This window comes from Lytechinus variegatus, chromosome 7 (genome assembly GCF_018143015.1).
Source record: "Lytechinus variegatus isolate NC3 chromosome 7, Lvar_3.0, whole genome shotgun sequence".
NCBI classification, from domain to species: Eukaryota; Metazoa; Echinodermata; class Echinoidea; order Temnopleuroida; family Toxopneustidae; genus Lytechinus; species Lytechinus variegatus.
Window position 1 is genome coordinate 9,616,366 of NC_054746.1, and position 19,238 is coordinate 9,635,603.

The 19,238-nt window shown below is 35.9% G+C and overlaps 1 protein-coding gene across 1 annotated transcript; it reads left to right on the forward strand.

Annotated features, from left to right (window-relative positions):
- The first annotated feature begins 4,575 nt into the window (after positions 1-4,575).
- Positions 4,576-18,703, forward strand: LOC121418400 (DNA polymerase eta-like). Its single transcript, XM_041612242.1, has 10 exons — positions 4,576-4,738; positions 8,406-8,540; positions 9,232-9,449; positions 9,975-10,126; positions 10,545-10,648; positions 11,414-11,533; positions 12,165-12,288; positions 12,815-12,880; positions 13,517-13,686; positions 14,554-18,703. The coding sequence occupies exons 1-10, from the start codon at positions 4,614-4,616 to the stop codon at positions 15,797-15,799; spliced, it is 2,460 nt and encodes an 819-aa protein (XP_041468176.1). The 5' UTR covers positions 4,576-4,613; the 3' UTR covers positions 15,800-18,703.
- Positions 18,704-19,238: the final 535 nt, after the last annotated feature.

A 19,238-nucleotide genomic window follows, 5' to 3' on the forward strand; every position in this document is an offset into this window, starting at 1 on the left:
TGTTTAAAACTACAATGATTCAAAGGCTTGATTGAATTAAGTATGGAAATGAAATAAACCTCACCGGGTTGTCGGAAGTAAACTGTATAGATAGTAACTTGTTATAATTTCGATTCATTTCTTATTATGTACCTTGTTATGATGATTATGATAAAAACATAGGTAAGGAAATGTAACAGTTTATAACCTTCTAACCTAGAAGACTGCGCACGTACAGAAATCACTGGTATAAGTAATTCCAAAATACATTGCGCCTCGACTTACTTCTTCTTGAAACTGGAAGACGTTTATTTTCACCCAATATAGTTATGCAAAACAGTCCTTAACAGTAAAGGATTATTTCATTCCAAAATCATTCATTTACTAATTCGCTCATTAGAGACTGAAAATTTTCACCTTTCCTTTACAAAGTAGGGGTTGAGGACATGGCCAGCAGGGAAAAGGGTCAGTGTATGTGTATAGGTAATTTCTTATTAATTCGTTTGAACAGTGTTAATGTGTTATGAAAGCAATTGCTCTGAAAGGGAGTGATTAAGCGACACTTTCTTAAATCTGTAATGAAATATTTTGAACTTATCTCCTTTGCAAATACATAATTATTATAAGGAAATGTACTTGGTGAAACTCTGAATAACGATCCTTAAATGTATATGACGACGCAAGACAGTTGTTATTACTTAAAACTTGCAAGTTGTAAATGCATATAAGATGATTGACTCTGAATAAAAGTCCAATTTTGATCATGTTTGTCATTGCTGTACGTTATGATTATTACTGCTATTATTATTGATTGATTTTAACTAGCATTCATTGCTTTATTACTGTATAGTTTTGCTTCTTCCCCCACAGAAACCTGGGGGATGATTGTACACACCATCCCCCCCACCTAAAATTCTGGGGGGATGCATCCCCCCCATCCCCCCCGCTATCTACGCCCCTTCAAAAGGGATCACACCCTCAGAATTGACACAGTTGCCATTTGAGAATCTTGGACAAGTCCACCCCAATAAAAAGTTGATTTGAATTAGAAAAAAAATAATCCACCGAGCATATAAAACTGAAAATGTTATCAAAATCGGATGTAAATAAAAAAGTTATGACATTTTAAAAGAATTTAAAAAAACAGTTCTCGGTCGGTATGCAAATGAGGGAACTGATGACATCACTCACTCACTATTTCTTTTTTATTTCAATATATGAAATATTATAATTTTCTCAACATTCCAGTGCAACAAAGATTTATTTCTCCCTGAACCTGTGGAATTACTATTCTTTAACAGTTTATGGTTCAGTCAAGTTGTTCCTTATTTTCAAATCTGTAAAAATTGAAATATTGTATAATTCTAACAATAAAAAAAAAGAAATAGCGACTGACTAACATCATCGAATATTCATCGATTTTGCTAAAACTTTTGATACGACACAGTAGAATGGTTTAATGATTAGTTACGAAACAGAAAGCAATTTGTTAATCATGACGATGTGAATTCCGAATAGGTCGATTTCATGCGGTATTCCACTAGGATCAGTTTTGGGTCCAACTTTGTTCTTGTTGTATATAAACGATCTGGCAAACTCATAAAATTATTTCAATTTCCGTCTTTTTGCGGATGACTCAAATTTATTTCATAAATTGTGATGAACAACATATTGATTTATCAGAAATTAGTCTCAATTTAAACAATATAATAGCATGGTACAATGCCAACAAATTGACAATCAATGTTACGAAAACTAAATATATATTGTTTTAAAATAGACGAAAAAATAGTTTAATATCAGGATTGTCACTGAAAGGAATTTTATTAGAGTGTGTGGAATCAACATTATTAATTTTCTTGGTATATGTATCGACAAAAACCTTACATGGAAGAAACAGGTTGACATTGTATGCAATGTGCTAAGCAAAAACATTGGAATACTTTATAGACTGAGGAATTATGTAACAAAGAGAATCTTAGTAAGGTTATATACAACTCATTTATTTTACCACATATAACGTATGGTCTGGAAGTTTGGGGAGGGACGTGCAAAACAACCCTGAACCCTATATATTATTACTTCAAAAAAGAATAGCTAGAATAATGACGTTCAACCTTCATGCTTATCACTCTGCTCCTTTATTTTATGATCTAAATATTCTCGATATTTTCAAACAATATTTGATAGGAGTATTAATTTCATGCACGATTTAATTAATAATCGGTTGCCGCATAGTTTTATTGATTATTTTTCATTTATAAAGACCAACCTTACAATACAAGAAATAGAGAAAAGCGAAAAGATAATCTTGACAAACATAATACAAAGTTAGGAAAACAATCAATTTCATTTTCTGGTCCTACTGACTCTGCCAAGTACTATTAGAAACACCCCCAGTCGCAAGATATAAAATTAATGCTACTGGAGATCATAATAAATTTTGTATGGTAAAATACTACCTGAAAACAAATAATTCTATATAAAGATTTTGTGAATAATCAAGATACTTTTTATTGTAAATAGTGTAAATATGTTCACAGAAAATGATCGAAATTTTCTGCAACAGTAATACTGAATTTGATGTACAATATTGAGATTAAGTTAAAATTATTGTTTAAACTACCGGTATATGATATTGAAATTATTTGGGGCTAACATCGATTAGCATCTTGCTTTTATGTTAGCTCCAATTGCCAATTTTTTTGTTTATTATGTGATGTACTATTCCTTGTTATTGTACCTGACAGTGATATTTGGTAATGAATAAATTCAATTCAATTCAATTTAATCATCGATTCTCTCATTTGCATGTGACTAAAAATATATATATATATTTTGTGAAAAATAAGCGAAACTTTAAATGACATAACTTTCTTATTTTACATCCGATTTTGATGAAATTTTCAGCATTGTGCTTGTCTAATTTTTCTCTAATGATTCAAATCAACATTTTTTCTGAGGTGGACTTGACCTTTAATGGGAATTAACGAATTATTTTTAAAAGTACTAACAATGGAGGGAAGCTGTGTGGAGCCATCCCCAGTTCACAGTGCTCCCACTGTACACTAATGTTATTGGAGGAAGCGATATGGGGTTTAACTTTAATATCTAACAAGGCTAGCTTGCATGTCTTCATTACTGATGCAAGAAATGGGATGTGATTGGCGACTGGGGCGATGGGGTGGTTGTTAAAGCACTTCCCTGTGCTCTTCAAAGCCCCCAAAATAAATAAGAATAAATGATTTACATAAATAAATGAATAAAAAGTGGGAAAGTAAAGACCTGATAAGTTCAAAAGCAAAGGGAACTCTCATTCACACCTCATTGAGACCTTATTGATACACACACACTCTATTCAAGTGCACACCCCCCCCCAAAAAAAGGGGGGGCCCTTTTACCTCCTTGGGCGGATAATACAGATACCTTTCAGATATAGTAATGCTAGAAAAAACCTCAAGAATAATGAAAAGTGTATATAATACAGCCCCCTAAAATTATGATGTAGACCTAACTGGGCGCAGATCCAGGGGCGGGGGCTCTGAAGGCCGGCCCGGGAGAGAAAAGAAGAGAGGCGAATTGACCTTACATCCTTACATATTGGTGAAAACCTTTTTTTTTTTTTTTTTTTGCTTATTGATTTTTTGGCGGACTGATTATTGACCTTAAATTAAGATGACAACTTTTCTCTTTTTTGCTTGTCATATTTCCAACGTACAGAGGTTACACTCCTTTTTAAAAATCCTGGATCCTGTAGTACCACCCCGTAAAACTCTGGATCCGCGCATACCTAATAGAAAGTATCCTAAAAGAACAATATAAGTAATAGTAATATCAAAGGGATGGGCCGGGCTGAAAATGTTTATATCTAAAAAAATAGAGTAAAATTCACAAAGCACAATGCTGAAAATTTCATCAAAATTAATCGAATAACAAATAACGAAGTTATTAAAGCCGTAAAGAAAGTACACCGAAGTGTATTTCTCATTTCTTTAGGGAATTCACCCTTGAAGAGTTGTTGATATCTTGGGTTTTGAGGCGCGTGTCATTCAGATATGAATATTTATGCATATGATCAATTTGTTGTTTTTGTGGTTATAAAATTTGACGCAGATTAGCGCTGCTTTTCAGTAAATTTGAATGAGATCGTGAAAGGCGGGCGGCTCATCACAAATCCTTGATTTGGGAGAGATGTTTCTAGTCTTTGTTCTAGCTGCAATGTTTCATTATTTGTTTTTTCTTGTTTCCTTGATTTTGTACTCTAATCGTGTTGTAATTATTGTGATGTTCTTGATTTTTACAATAAAATTTATTTTATTTATTTTTATTATTTATTTTCAGTTTTATTTAATCAGGGTGGCCTCATCAGTTAACAAACTGCTGTCCTTGAGGGCCAAAAACCAAATTAGATCTATATAAAAAAGAAAGAGTCTTTAAATAATTTAACAAGCAGATCAATCAATATGAATAATAAACAACAGCCCCCTTGCTATATCCGCCTGTGACCCCCCCCCCCCCCCCAACCTCAGCTCCATTAAATCGAGAATTAGCATGACATGCATGTTGAGTCGAGTCAGTATAACAACAAAACATCGATTGGCGCGGGTAATTCATTTTGGTCGAAAGTCGAAACAATGGACAGAGTTGTTATTTTGGTTGACATGGACTGTTTCTATGTCCAAGTGGAACAAAGATGCAATCCGAACCTTAAAGGAAAACCTGCTGCTGTTGTCCAGTATAATTCATGGAAGGGAGGAGCGTAAGAACCATATTTATTAATATTAATAGGCCTAACGTTATGCATATATTTTCGTAGATTTATGTATGTAGCCCCATGTACTGAGATCGACGTATCCTGGACTTGAGCAAGCAATTCGCTAGTGCTTGGTTAGGGAGTTCGGTGATTTTTTTTTAATTTTGAAGAAATCCCAACAAATTTGATATCGTTGGAAAGCTTGTGAAATAAGAAAAATAATGGTGCATCAATCAATCAATTTATTGTTTGATATATTGACGGAGATATTCCATTTTACAGGGAAAAATATGCAGATTTTGTTCTGTCAAAAAAAAAAGATACTTGATAGGCCTAGGACCTAAAGAAAGGCTTTTTGAGTGGGGAGAATCGGCTGGGCGTTGTGGCGTGCGCCTGTAATCCAAGCTGTGGGGAAGTTACAAATTGATGCAGAGGTTCGAGGTTCGAGCCCTGGTCACGTCTTTCGGATGGTGACGTTAAAGGTCGGTCCCAGACGTAAATAATCATATCTGATTGATACACGTCTGACAAAACTCAAATACACACACACATTGAATGAGTGGGAGACAGTGGCTTTTTGAAATCTTGAAGGAATGCCAACAAATTTGGTACTATTTGAAAGCTTGTGAAATAAGAAAAAAGAATGGTGCTTAAATCAACTTATGATGTCAAATATTGACAGATATTTCTGTTTAAACTTATGATGTCAAATAATGACAGATATTTCTGTTTAAACTAAGTATGGCCTAAGGCTAAGCCTAAACTAAGGGGAGAATGCACCCGGTGGGGTCACTCAATATGACTTGGGGACCGCATGACCGTTACCAAAATCGCGGGAAAAGGGGTCAATTTCATGGAGCGTCCGCGGACAGAACACTCCTCGAAGTAGTGAAAATAGGGGTGCTCACCGTCCTCGATCTGATGGAAATAGGGGTCAGGAAAAAGGGGAGAACAATCACAGGAAGTAAAATCTGTCGCCGAGTCACCAGCCGCAGAGGGCGCGCTAATCATGCTCTGTATCTTTATGTGGACAACTCTACATTTATTCAACTCTACATTTATTTTTACAAAGAATTCTACTTTTCTTATTTTTCAAGAAAAATAAAGTTCTTTTTTATTATTGTATCACTATCAGTATGACATGGCTCTTGGTCATCTTTAAGGACTGAGCACTCTGACGCCTGTGTTGCAATTTCCTCTAATGAGGAAAGGGTATAAATGCCCTGTCCTTGAAATATGGTAAATAGGGGTAAGTTTGCGAAATGGGCAAAAGTGTCCTTACAATCTTATAATTAGGGGTGTTTCAAGGTACCATTTTGTCCTTGTTTTGCGTGAAAATAGGGGGGTAAATTTCACAAAATGTCCTTGAAATTGACTGCAATAGGGGGTTACTTGCATTTGTGGTAACGGTCATATGCGTCCCCCTCTGCGGGTGAGTGACCCCAACGGGAGAATGCACTCATTATTTGGACAAGGTTATGGGGAGAATGAGCAGATTTTTTTTACAAAAATGTTTACAGCAAAAGTAGATTTTCATAACTTACACAAAATGCAATAACTGGGATTATATAATCCTTCTTTTTAATGTGCAATGCACTGCTACGTGGGGCAAGGTATGCTTGAATTATACATCATTATATTCATAAAACTTCAAAATTTCTCATGGTATAGACTATAGGTTTCTATTAGCCTTGAGGACTCCATGATGATGTTTTTTAAATATTTTGACATATACTTCTTCATCATGGAGCCCACTCATTCAATGCCATGTATGTATAAGAGACTTGCCAAAACAAAGATGGATTTCCCTAGGAAATCCATCTAAGATGAAAATCACATTTTATAAATGGTGGTGATTTTATTCATTTTTACACCTTCATAAGTTCATACGCCTAATAGGTTTCCAAAATTGGTTAGTGAAAAGGCAAAAAATTGAAGGTTTCTTACCAGACCGATCTCGTATAGATCCCTCGATCCGTTTGTCATCAAATCAAACACAATAGGTCTGACCCTTGAACCGCTTCGTTGATAAATAATTATTATAATAATAATTATTCATAATCACATATTAAATTTTAGTATTTGTGAAATAATAAATTTTATCTATAAAGTGTTCTTCAAAACTGCATTTTGTAACATCATTAATCGTAGCTACGTCATAACGAAGCGGTTCTAGGGTCAGACCTATTGTATTTGTTTTGTTGACAAACGGATCGAGAGATCTACACGAGATCGGTCTGGTAAGAAACCTTTAATTTTTCGCCTTTTCATTAACAAATTTTGGAAACCTTCATACATATTAGGCATATGACGGTGAAAAATAAATAAATTCACCACCATTTACATGATTTTTATCTTAAAAGATGGATTTCCTAGGGAAATCCATCTTTGTTTTTGTGAATCTCTTATGGCAGGCGGTTCAAGGCTCCGTGATGAAGAAGTACCGTAAGTAACGGTGTATTAACCGCACCCGTGTATTAACCGCACCCCCAACTTTGGACTAAAAAAAAAAAAAAAAAAAATTCTCACATTTACATGCATATTTGAGGTACATGTACGAAGAAACAAAATCTAAGTTTTTAAGATTTCAAAGTATCCAAAGAGATTATCGGTATGCGGAAATATGCTGTTCTTGATCAATTCATCTACAAATGTTAGAAAGAAAGAACGGTCCCCGGCCGACAATATTGGCAACTTATACACTCACTCACCTCACAGTCACAGTGTACACACACAGCACTGCCATTACATTGCAAACTACGATACAGAACCAGTCATGCCAGTGTCTTTCCCAGCGTAGGAGGAAGAAACATTCACATTTTTTGCATCACAATCTCACAATCACTTTCAGAAATTTGATGTCTTAGCATGAATTTTGGATACGGGATTACAGGAAGGTTCAAGAAACAAAGAAATTGACATTTTTTCCAGTTGTTTTTTTACGGCTTCGTGCCGTCTCTCTCGTGCGTGGTTTACATGGTATCTTATGAAAAGCAAACAGGAAGGAAAAAAACAAGCTGGCGCGAAAAGGGACTTTGAATAGCGCCAGCTTAAGTCGCACTACAACCACATTACAACGCAATAATTAAGCTCACTCAACTCTCGCTCAGCAGTGACAAAATATTACCGAGTATGCTTGGCGTCTCTTTTAAATTAGCCAGGGAACTTCACTACTTTGAATCAAGAATAAAGTCAAAATTAGTGTCATGAAGGTGGGTGCGTTTGTTATGGACAATATTTGATTAAGATCATAATAATTGCTTCCCATTACCCTAGGCTCATACCCCTCTAAACGACATTGCCTGGGCGGCTACGCCCGGCCACTCGATGTGTTGTGATCTGGCAGACATCGTACATGTACGGGAGGGGTTACGGCGGGCTGGCTCAGACCCGTCACCGTGTATAAACCGCACCCCCGACTTTTGCTTCTATCCCGCCGAGAAAAAGGTGCGGTTAATACACCGTTACTTACGGTATATGTCAAAAAAAAACATCATCATGGAGTCCTCAAGGCTAGGTTTATGTAGGGTTTTTCCTCCTCCTTTAATGGCTTCATACTTGTTCTATACATGGGTGCACAGACAGATATACAAATTCTGAAAGTGGCATTTTAACCCTTTTACATAGAATATAGATATTGAAAACTTATCCATATTCAATTGTTTTATTCTAGAATAATTGCAGTGAGCTATGAAGCAAGGAAGTTTGGTGTAACCCGTCAGATGCGAGGTCAGGAAGCTCGACAAAAATGTCCAGACATCCAGCTTGTTACGGTACCTGAGAAAAGGGGAAAGGCTGATCTTACAAGGTAAGTCTTCATGATCAATGTCTGCAAGTCCTATCACTTGCCGGACCCCATTGCTTCAGAATTCCACAATGGTAAATTTGCCATCTAACAATTAATTCCTTGATCGTGACTGGCTTGAGAGCATTGTTACTATGGTAGTTACCATTGGTTAGCTAAGTTACCATATTAGCAACTTTTATGCAACAGGGCACTGGACCAGTCAGTCATCTTAATTCTATGACAAAGTTTTGAAGAATACATCTAAATTTAACTTGTTTTCTATTCCTTAACACCCTTCCAAATACCTGTTAGAATACACCACATAGGCTAATATTTCTCAGGCAAGCTGTCAAAACTTGTAGCCTCCTAGGATTTTGACCAAAGAGGGATTATATATTTATACCATCTGATAGTCAAGTTACATGTAATTATTTCAGATTATTTCAGATATATATTATTTTGATTTTTTCTATATGATAACTATAATAGCTTACTATTTAGATTCAATTTGATAACTATAAGAACACTTGTTAAAAATGAATTGAAAATGAGATACCTGCAGGATACATTGTCCAAGGACTACACCATCTACTTTAGAAGAAACGATAGAGTGTAAATATAAGAAGACATGCCTTTTTATGAATCGATCAAATCTGTTCTTACTAATCCTCTAAAAAAAACGTATAATATACCTCCTTTTTTCACTCTTTAGATACAGAGAAGCAGGAGCAGAAGTAATAACAGTCCTGTGCAAGTACAGCGATAGCGTTGAGAGGGCCAGCGTGGACGAGGCCTACGTTGATGTCACAGACCAGGTCCAGACAAGGCTGGCCCAGATGGAGAACCAAGGTCAGGTCCTTGATCCTGAACAACTGCCTCAGACCTTCATTGCCGGTCATGATGTCGCTGAAGAGGGTGTTGATATAGAAGGTAAGTACCCTTTCAAATCTTAATTTATGGTATACTTGATCTTTAATGCCAAAGGAAAGACAAATTATGGCAAATATTCATTTTTATTTCTATTTTTCTAAGGCATGTTTGAAAATGCCCCTGAAACATTTGTGGTGTATATATTCATGAAATTTAAACTTTTAGATCTTTACTTTATCATAATAGTACTATTATGATGGTATATTTGATTTGAGCACTGATTTTGGAATCTAGCAGCTTGTGTATGAAAACCAGCCCTTGAATGAGGCACATCTGTTGGTCCTGAATTGGAGCAATCATACTGTCTAAAGAGTTAAACTTTGCCACCTCCCTACTTTCCCAGCCCCCACCAAGCTCCTGATTGACAATTTTGTGGTACACACAAACACAATTTCCTTAGGTCATACTTTACAGCTATTCACTAGCTTAAGATATCAGAAACCAATCACTTCTGTGATATTTCAGTATTCTATAACATGTTTCCGTTGTTTATGCTTTCTATTTCATGAAACTTTCATTCTGCAGACGTGCGAAAGAGAGGACTAGAAACCTGGCTAACCTCATCAGACATAGAAAGAAAGAGACTCGGCGTTGGGGCGTTGATTGCAGAGGAAATGAGAGCAGCAGTTTACGACGAATTAGGATTTCGGTGTTCTGCTGGCATATCACATAACAAGGTTGGATTTCCTTTGATAAAAGACAGACAATATAAACAATAAAGCCATAAGGAATCTTCTAAAATAAGCTCTAAAGATCGGAAGCAAATTATAACTGTTTAGGGACAATGCTGAACCAGTTTGTCTTATGAAACCAATCGTCATCATCAACAATACTGGGCATTACTGAAAAAGGATACTTGGAGTTGAACAAATGCATGTTTACTATTGAAACAAGGAGTCATTGAATTACCACAAAGATTCAGGAAGTATTTCATGTTGCAGAATTGTTGAATTACAATATATTATATAACCAGAGTTTCTTGCTTCCACAGTATGGAAGATTATGAAGTCTTTAAGTTTCAGCATGAAAATGATAAGCTTTGATAGAGCTTAGAGTATTTAACAGTGATTATCTTCTTTGTCTAACTTTCTTCAGATGCTAGCCAAGATAGCATGTGGATTCCACAAACCAAATCGACAAACTGTTCTGCCACCCGAAGGCTTGGATAAGGTCTTCAAGACCATTCCCATCCGAAAATTGTGAGTATCCATGTAAACAAAGTTCATGTGATTGGCATCACTCAGTGGCAGATCTAACTGAGTTGAATACAATACCATTTCATGATGAGCCATGCTATTTGTGTACATTGGTGAGCCTGTCACAGTATCGTGTCCAAACCAGCTAGATCCCCCCTAACATTTTTATTTTCAGCAGAATAAATATCATTACCCCCAAAGCTCCTGTAACATGAGATTCCAAAGTGTAAGATAAGCCTTTACTTGCTGAAGAACGTCAATTTACATCTATTTCCTTTTTTTTTAGACTTGAAGATGTGTAAGAAGGATCCATAATGAATGGAAGGTTGACAAAATTAGTGTAGACCAAATGGCGCAGCAGTCAGAAAAATATATATAGGGCTAATTTCTATATGATCCAGGGAAATGATGCTTCTGAAACCCTCTAGTAATGCCTTCATATAGCACAAAAGTCCAAAGTCTCGTTTCCAGACCCGGTAGTTTCAAGAAATTATAATATAAGTCCAAAGTTTTTTTTCCAGACCCGGTTATTTCAAAAATTATAATATAAGTCCAAACTTAGATACCATAATGATATTCCAGTGGGGAAAAAAAAAATTTGCTTGCAGAAGCAGAATCTGAATTAATAATTTGATAATTATAATGATAATGATAATAACAATTAAATCTTTAAGTATCAAGACAATGATTATTCTATAAAAAAACACATTTTCGGTGTTGATGGAAGTTTTGGTAATGATGTTGACTTCTTGTTTTTCTTTCTTCTAGCCGTAATCTTGGTGGAAAGCTAGGTCATTCTCTATCTGAAGATCTAGGAGTAGAGTACATGGGTGATCTTTTACCCTACACAGAAAAACAGTTACAGAAGAGATATGGGGAAAAATCTGGGTAAGTTCAGCGTTTTTTTTCATCACAAAACAAAAAATGTCACAATCATACCCATTCTTTGTCATGCCTTGCAGAGCAGCAAGACAAAGGCACCACTTTTCTGACAGCATCATCAGCATTAGAATCTTAACCTACGTTATTATTTGATGATTTAGAAATTACGAGTCCCTTTTTTCATGAAATGACATAATGGTTATCAAGTATCAGTGATTATGACTGTAAATGTGATTTCTGAACACTGGGTCAATTCAAAATTAAATTTGATAGAACTCAATATTTTCATTATTTCCAAAGTATCAGAGCAATTGTATTGAAACTTCTCTTCTTTTGCTGGAAATTTGCTTCCATTCATATTAGGTTAATTCCTTGGACAAAATATATAAATTGATAAAATTGCCTTGTGACATTACAACATTGATGAATTTGAAATGTATGATGATGGCTTCCTGTGTTTTCAATTTATATTGTTTAATTGTTAAAAAAAGCTATTTTTCCATTCTGTTCATTTTTTATAATTCTGTAATATTTTGTATAATGTTATGAAAAAAGTCACAGTTATTCCTTTTGATATCTATGATGTCACATTTATCTTTGTTATATTTCATTAAATATTTTTCATTTGTCTGTATAGTACGTGGTTGTATGGTATATGTCGAGGAATAGATGATGAGCCTGTTAGACCTCGTCAGCTTGCCAAATCGACTGGCTGCAGTAAAAACTTCACTGGAAAGAATGCATTGGATACAAGAGAAAAGGTGAGAAGAGGAGAATGAAAATTGGTAGCTCAGTGCCCAACAGGTCCTTTGGAGAGGACATTAAGCCTTTGGTCCTCTGGTTTCTTGCTTACAAGCCAACATGCTTTTGTAGTAATCATATAAAATTACCGCCAATTCAAGAAACATTAGTTTATTAAGAGGAGGGGTAAAATGACCAAGCTAGATTAATGGGGATTCTCGTAATAAAAAAAGAAACAATTCATGAGAAATTCATCAATGTGAAACCCAACAAAGTGGCCTTACACTTTGCAGAAATATAATGAATCATGAGAGACTTGGATAATGAAAGTCAATAAATCCTATCTATTAGTATTGCATCACAAATGCAATGACAAGCATTGAATTGATATCTTACGAAAGAAATAAAGGTTGATCTTTTGCCAACCACTTTTTTGAGAGGTAGAATGAATCGTGGATGCCGTTTAAAGATAATTCATTCTATCTTTATAGATAGATAATTATGATACAATTTCTTTCTCCACCCCCCCCCCCCCCCTTCCTGCAGGTCAAGTACTGGTTACGTTCTTTAGCAGAAGAAGTTGAACACAGGTTACAGAGAGAAGAGGAAATGGTAAGATTGAAACAACCTTGAATTGAAATAGCATTGTTATGAAACACCAACCAGATGGGTGTTTCATAAAGCTGTTCGTAAGTTAAGAGTGACTTTAAGAACGACTGGTGAACCTTTTTTATGCGTTATTATGTTATTAATCACGAGTTAACATTTATGGTGCATATCATTTACCACAAGAAAGGATCACTAGTATTTCTTAAAGTCACTCTTTATTTAAGAAGAGCTTAAAAATGCCCCCCCCCCTCCCCCGGGTGGGTGTTTCATAAAGCTGCTAGTGAATTACAAGTGACTTGACAAGCGACTGGTGATTCCTCCTTAGAAGCTAAATTCCCACCAGTGAAAATTTGGTGCGCATTATTTACCTCAAGAAAAGATCACCCGTTGTTCATAAAGTTGTTCCTGACTTACAAAAAAGCTTTATGAAACACCCACCAGGTACCTCTGAGCTGTCTTAAACAATAGCATTCATACGTGTACTTTCTTGCCGTCAGTAAAACAATTATACGAGTACAAATTAGCAACTAGAACAATGATGAAAAATGGACTCAGTAACTACTGAGAATGTTGGCATCAATCACCTTTCACATACAGTCCTCCCTTCACAAAAACTGTCTGTTTACATTTTTTTTTCAGAATAATCGTATATCAAAGCACTTGACAGTGTATGTCCGCCAGGCTGGCAACCCTCCAACCACGGCCAGTAGGTCTTGTGGTGTCCATCATGTCAACAGTGAGATGATCGCCAAAGACTGCTTAGCTGTCATACAGAACCTCAACCGCGCTGGCAACCATCAAGCAGCATGGTAGGTAGAAGATAGGGAGAAGGGTGGAAAGGGGGTGGAGGAGTTATAAGGATTAAAGGCAGTCATCAAAGACTTGAACTTGAAATTTGTTTCTCTTGACCCCTTTTTACAGTATGAGAAATAATACAAATAATGCTAAAGTAAGAATGCAGAATGGAACCTTGTGCAGCTTGGTGATTCAAAGATGGAGGGGATGATGGAAAAAGGTAAAATGGGGTAGAAGAGTTTAAAGGAGTCAGTAAGGCATTTGTCAAAGACTGCTTGGCTGTCATACAGAATCGTGTTAGTAACCATCAAGCAGTATGGCGAGTGGAAGATAGAGGGATGAAGGGAGAAGGGTGAAAAGAGTGCGGAGGAGTTTTAAGGGATTAAGTACGGCCATTGCCAAAGACTGCTCAGAGGGATGAAGGGGGAGGTTGGAAAGGGAATTATTGGAAGCGTTGAGGCAGTTGTTGAAGAGTGCTTAGCTGTCATACAGAACCTCGACCATGCTGGTAACCCTAAGCAGCTTGTTAAGTCAAAGATAGAGGGGTGAAGGAAGAGGGTTAAAGGGGGTGGGGACTTCGAGGGATTCAGTACGGCAGTTGCCAAAGACTGTATAGCTGTCATACAGAACATCAACCATGCTGGTGAATAGAAGATAGAAGGGATGAAGGGACAGGATTAAAAGGGGATAAAGTGAGTATAAGGGTTAAGTCGACTTTCCATTAGTCTAAAGAAAAATACGAAATACTATCCATAACAAGAATTGTAATGAATATAATGGAGTGATGAGTTCCATTTGCCTTTATATAACTGAAAGCTTTAGATACTACCAGCTTTTCCTTTTAAATATATAATTAAAGCAATTCGTGTTTTTTTTAACAGGTCCCCTCCCATAATATGTCTTGGTATATCAGCTTCTAAGTTTGTGGACGGAGGAAGCACCAAGTCCGGTTCAATTCAAAGCTTCTTATCACCAGCGACAAGCAAACCGGCTACAACACTACTGCTAAACGAAAGTTCAAAGACCGCACAGGATCAGACGTCTAAGAGTACGCTTGACAGATTCCTCACTCAGTCAAGCAAAGGACCTAAGCTGGAGAACACAGTAGAGCAAAGTGGCTGTGAGATTGTGGGGGATCAAGAAGAGAGGAGGAAGTCCAACCCCAAAGACCAGGGGATCAGGACATTCTTTTCTCAGAAGAAAAGGACCAGTGATGAAAATGATCCAAGGGGTTCTTCTGTAGCATTCATGGCATCGCATCAGAGAACCATGACTTCTGTAGAAAGAGACAAAAGCATGATTCATCAAGATTCAAAGGCAACATGTTTCTCTGGAATGACCAGAGATGAAGGTGCCAATGCTGAATCCCCAAAGGCAGGATCCAGTCAAGGACAGTCATTCTTCGCCAGATTGCAGCAAAAGAAAGACAAAGAGATTCAGGAAAAGAGAAACAGATCTTTGAGACTAGGTCAGCCAATCACCGATTCTGCAGGAGAAGCTACAAGCTCGTCTCATTTAGAGACAGACCCGACTGGAAACAGAGCTGGTTGTTCCCATCAGGTGGAGGATGAAGACATTGATGGAGATGCTAATCTGTTTCCTGATTTCTCAAGTGATGAGGATTTTGAGGTATCCCGTGCCTCATCTTCAAAAGGAAGAGTATTGTCTTCCAGCGTTTCAGATCGTACTAATAGACATTGTTATGGTGTAAATCAAGGGCATGTTAGTGATGAAACAGGAAAGGGGAAACAAAATATAGCAAGGACATTGGGGTGTAGCGATGGCTCTGTCCCGGTGAAGGCTGAACCAGTCAGGACACCAGGTGAGGATGAGATCCTCTGTGAGAAATGCCATCAAATCATCTTAGTCTGGGACTACCCTGAACACCTAGACTTCCACGTGGCCCTAGAACTTCAGAAACAGGATCAAGCAGAGTCCAGAAACACTGGACCAAGACCTGGGCAAACAAATGGGACTAAGCCCAAACCTTCGTCTGTCATCAAGATTGGGAAGAAGAGAGGAAGGCCGCCTGGGTCAACCACTAAGAATAAGAAGACAAAGCAGGGTGATGGTCATGGAAATGGACCAGGGAGCAGTACTCTAAAAAGTTTTTTTAAACCAAAATAAAACTCCAATTATAAGTGAATTTTTAGGCAATATTCAAGTTCCTGTCTGCATGTCTGGTCCATAGTCGAAATGGCTTTTTCAAACAAAAATGAAATTCCAGTTGTATGTAATTTCTTACAATATTCAAGTCGATATCTGCACACTGCCATGGACAACTTTCAGTCTGGTTCAGTCCAGGGATATATTTTTTTAAAGTGTGAAGTTAAATTGAATTTCTAATATTTATCGATGAGTCTGTATACCGGTAAATGTTTTTGTAAGAAATTAAATCTGGTTGACTTGGAACAATAATAAATTTGTATAGTACATGTAGTCATTTATCTATTTATTGGGATGAATCTAAGTAAACATATCAGGTCTATCAAAAATTGTGTGTATATTTTTGTAGTTTGCCATCAAAGAACCTTTTTTGAACATGTAGATGACAGTAAAAAGTCTGAAGTGCAATAGCAAGCTTTTGTGGTCTGGAATCAAGTGCATTATCTGCACAGAAAATAAAAGAAATTTAATCTTTGTTTGGTAAGATAATTACCAATTTATTCAAATTCAGTGCTTAAAAATCAAGATATTTTCATGTATCAATTATGTCATTGCCATACAAAGTCAAATCATAACAGCAATTAAAATTGGATGGTGGAAATCAACTTCTTTAGATAAGACTGATTTATAATACTTCAGTTCAGATTTTTTTTTCTCTCAAAAACAGTGATTTTATTCACTTTAGGGTTATGATGACTGAAGATGTACTGCCAAAGAAAATGAGTCATTTCTACATATTGATCGGGTATTATGCAATGCACAAATTTTTTTGAGTTTGGAGACACTTGGTCATTTAAGCCTAATGAACTTTTGAATATATTTCATCATACCCACTTTGTTTGCAATGATATACAAATAAAATATCAGACAATTTTAGTAGATTTTCACAAAAATATTTCATTTGAGCAAATGTCTTTTATCCCTCGTAGAGGCCCTTTTTTGTCACAATAGCTTCTATAAAGTCTTATAGATAACAAAGACTTGAGGGTTTATGAAGTGACAATTTCTGAAAATTGTAGAAGTATACAATCTGGTGGAGGGATGAATTTTGACTACAAGTAGTTGAGGATTAAATAAGTTCAGATTTGGACAAGTGATGATCATATTGTGCAGCTATTGCGGCACACAAACAACTTACAATGACAGAGAACCATTGATATTACGCCAGAAATTATGTACCAGTCCTGACAAAAAAAAACAATCTTGGTTCATGAGATGTTGATAATTTCTCTCTTGTGCTATTTTGAAAGTGAAATAGGATTATGCAAAATATAATGAGATGTATGATAGTAAATGAAATGAAATACAAATTCTTCTATAGATGTATTGACCTTATGAAAATTATGTGTATCTCTTGGGAATCTGTTATTAATTTGCAGTAGATAAAGGAACAAAATATTAAATTTCCTAGAATTCTGTATCTTTAATCGAAGCTGGTCTTTGAAAAATATTTGATCAGACCTGATAGTACTATTTTTGGATTTGGACTGTCCTACTCGGTAGGGTTCTCATGGTTGGTCTACTTCGATCAACATTGCCCTGGTTCTATACACAAGTAGTAGGAACTTGTCCAGAATATGCAAGTAGGAGCCACAATCTTGTCAATCATTCCTTATCAAGATGATTGATCAAGACCCCATATGGCAATGAGTTGTCATTGATCAGATCAATCGTATCTATGGAAAGCCAGAAATACCAACATCTAGACTATTCATTCAGTGTTTTCCTAGTGTGATTTATGGTTCATATTTGTAAAGAAAACATGCATTTTTTTCTTGACAAATATATGTGCTCCTTTTTGTTTCCAAAGGGATATATATATTTCCTGTGTAAAGAATTATGACATTGATGGATTTCCATAGTTAAGATTGATGGGATCAATCAGAAAGTTGGAGTCCTCCTTAGACCTAGTGAGCTTGATTATTTAAATTTGACCGATTGACAATGGGATGACATACTGAAAACCCAGCCTTAAAAAATATAAATCATTGATGAATATTTAATCAGTTAGAAAGGATAATGTTCAGAATTGTATATTATATATATCACTTAGTGATTATTTATAGATGAAATCATTTATTGATTTATAATTTCAATTTAATTCATTATTGAAAATATGAACAAAGTATTTCTCAGTCAAATATCCCCCATCCTAAATTCATAAAGATGGTTTAGATAAAGGTTTCTTATATAATGTATGTATATACATACAGTACCTATATAATTTGCTCAATTTATTGGAGAGATGTGTGTTTACTTGCAGTGTTTTCTTTTCAGTGCATTTGAATTAATTTAATTAAGTTATAATTTTTGCCCATATTTGAAATTTGATTCATGAAATTAGAAGACTTATCTCCTTAGCAATGATAATAATAAGGGTTGGATTCTATTTTCAAGTGAATAAGTCAACAATGTAGTGGTTTCTCTGGCATATATTGACAAGATAATATAATTGGAGATGTCAGTTAAAATTATCTTCAGTTTCAAAAATAGTTTGATTTATAGGTTGCATGTGTGTGTTGAATGTGTGCTTGTATTGCCTTTTGTCAGATGAGAGACCGCAATTAGTAAAGGTTTATTTCAAATTGGAGTAATGCCAACTCATCCAATTACCAACTCGTCTACTATCATTTGGTCTACCATCATTTCTTCCACTATCCTCATGGTCTAATTGCCGTTTCATCCACTCACCATTTGTCTAATGACCATTTGGGTCCAATAGCCATCTTGTCTATATACCATTTGGTCTAACTTCAATTAGTGTTATCTGGGCGAAATGGATGAAAAAGAAACGAGTATTGGACCAACTGGTTATGAGACGAAATGGTAATAGACGAACTGGTGATTAGACGAAGTGACTATTGAACCAAGTGGTTGTTAGACGAAATGTTGATGGACGGAATTGCATTAGACTAAATGAAGGTAGACCATGTGATAAGTGGACGAATTGGCAATTTACCCAAGTAAATTTTGAGGATGGTCCTAGGAAATTGGACTATTATCCTCAAACTTTGAACAATGAATTTATGCATTATTCTGTCGACTGTCCGAGCACGGGGGAACAATAGAGGTACAATACTTTCCTCAGAAATAAAAGTGATACATATAGGTAAACTGTGTATGTGTGTGTGAGAGAGAGATAGTGTGCTACTACACAAGTCCACGATGTCATTCATTCATTCATTCAAAAAAAAATGTGATTAAATTACACTATTTGGAGTAGTTACTCTGTTTAGAATAATTTCTGTGGTGTATATATTGATATTGTTTGTGTGTGCCTGAGTCACACTTCCATCGATGTACAGTATATTCATCTGAAAATTCATGAAAAAAACATGCTTCAATTACACTAAAACACAAACGATAAACAGACGGCTTAATTTCAATTTTCATGAACACA

Coding starts and splice junctions, on each gene's coding strand:
- LOC121418400 (XM_041612242.1), top strand. CDS start 4,614: ATGGACAGAGTTGTTATTTTGGTTGACATGGACTGTTTCTATGTCCAA. Junction 8,541..9,231: donor GGAAAGGCTGATCTTACAAG/GTAAGTCTTCAT, acceptor TTCACTCTTTAG/ATACAGAGAAGCAGGAGCAG. Junction 11,534..12,164: donor AGATATGGGGAAAAATCTGG/GTAAGTTCAGCG, acceptor TTGTCTGTATAG/TACGTGGTTGTATGGTATAT.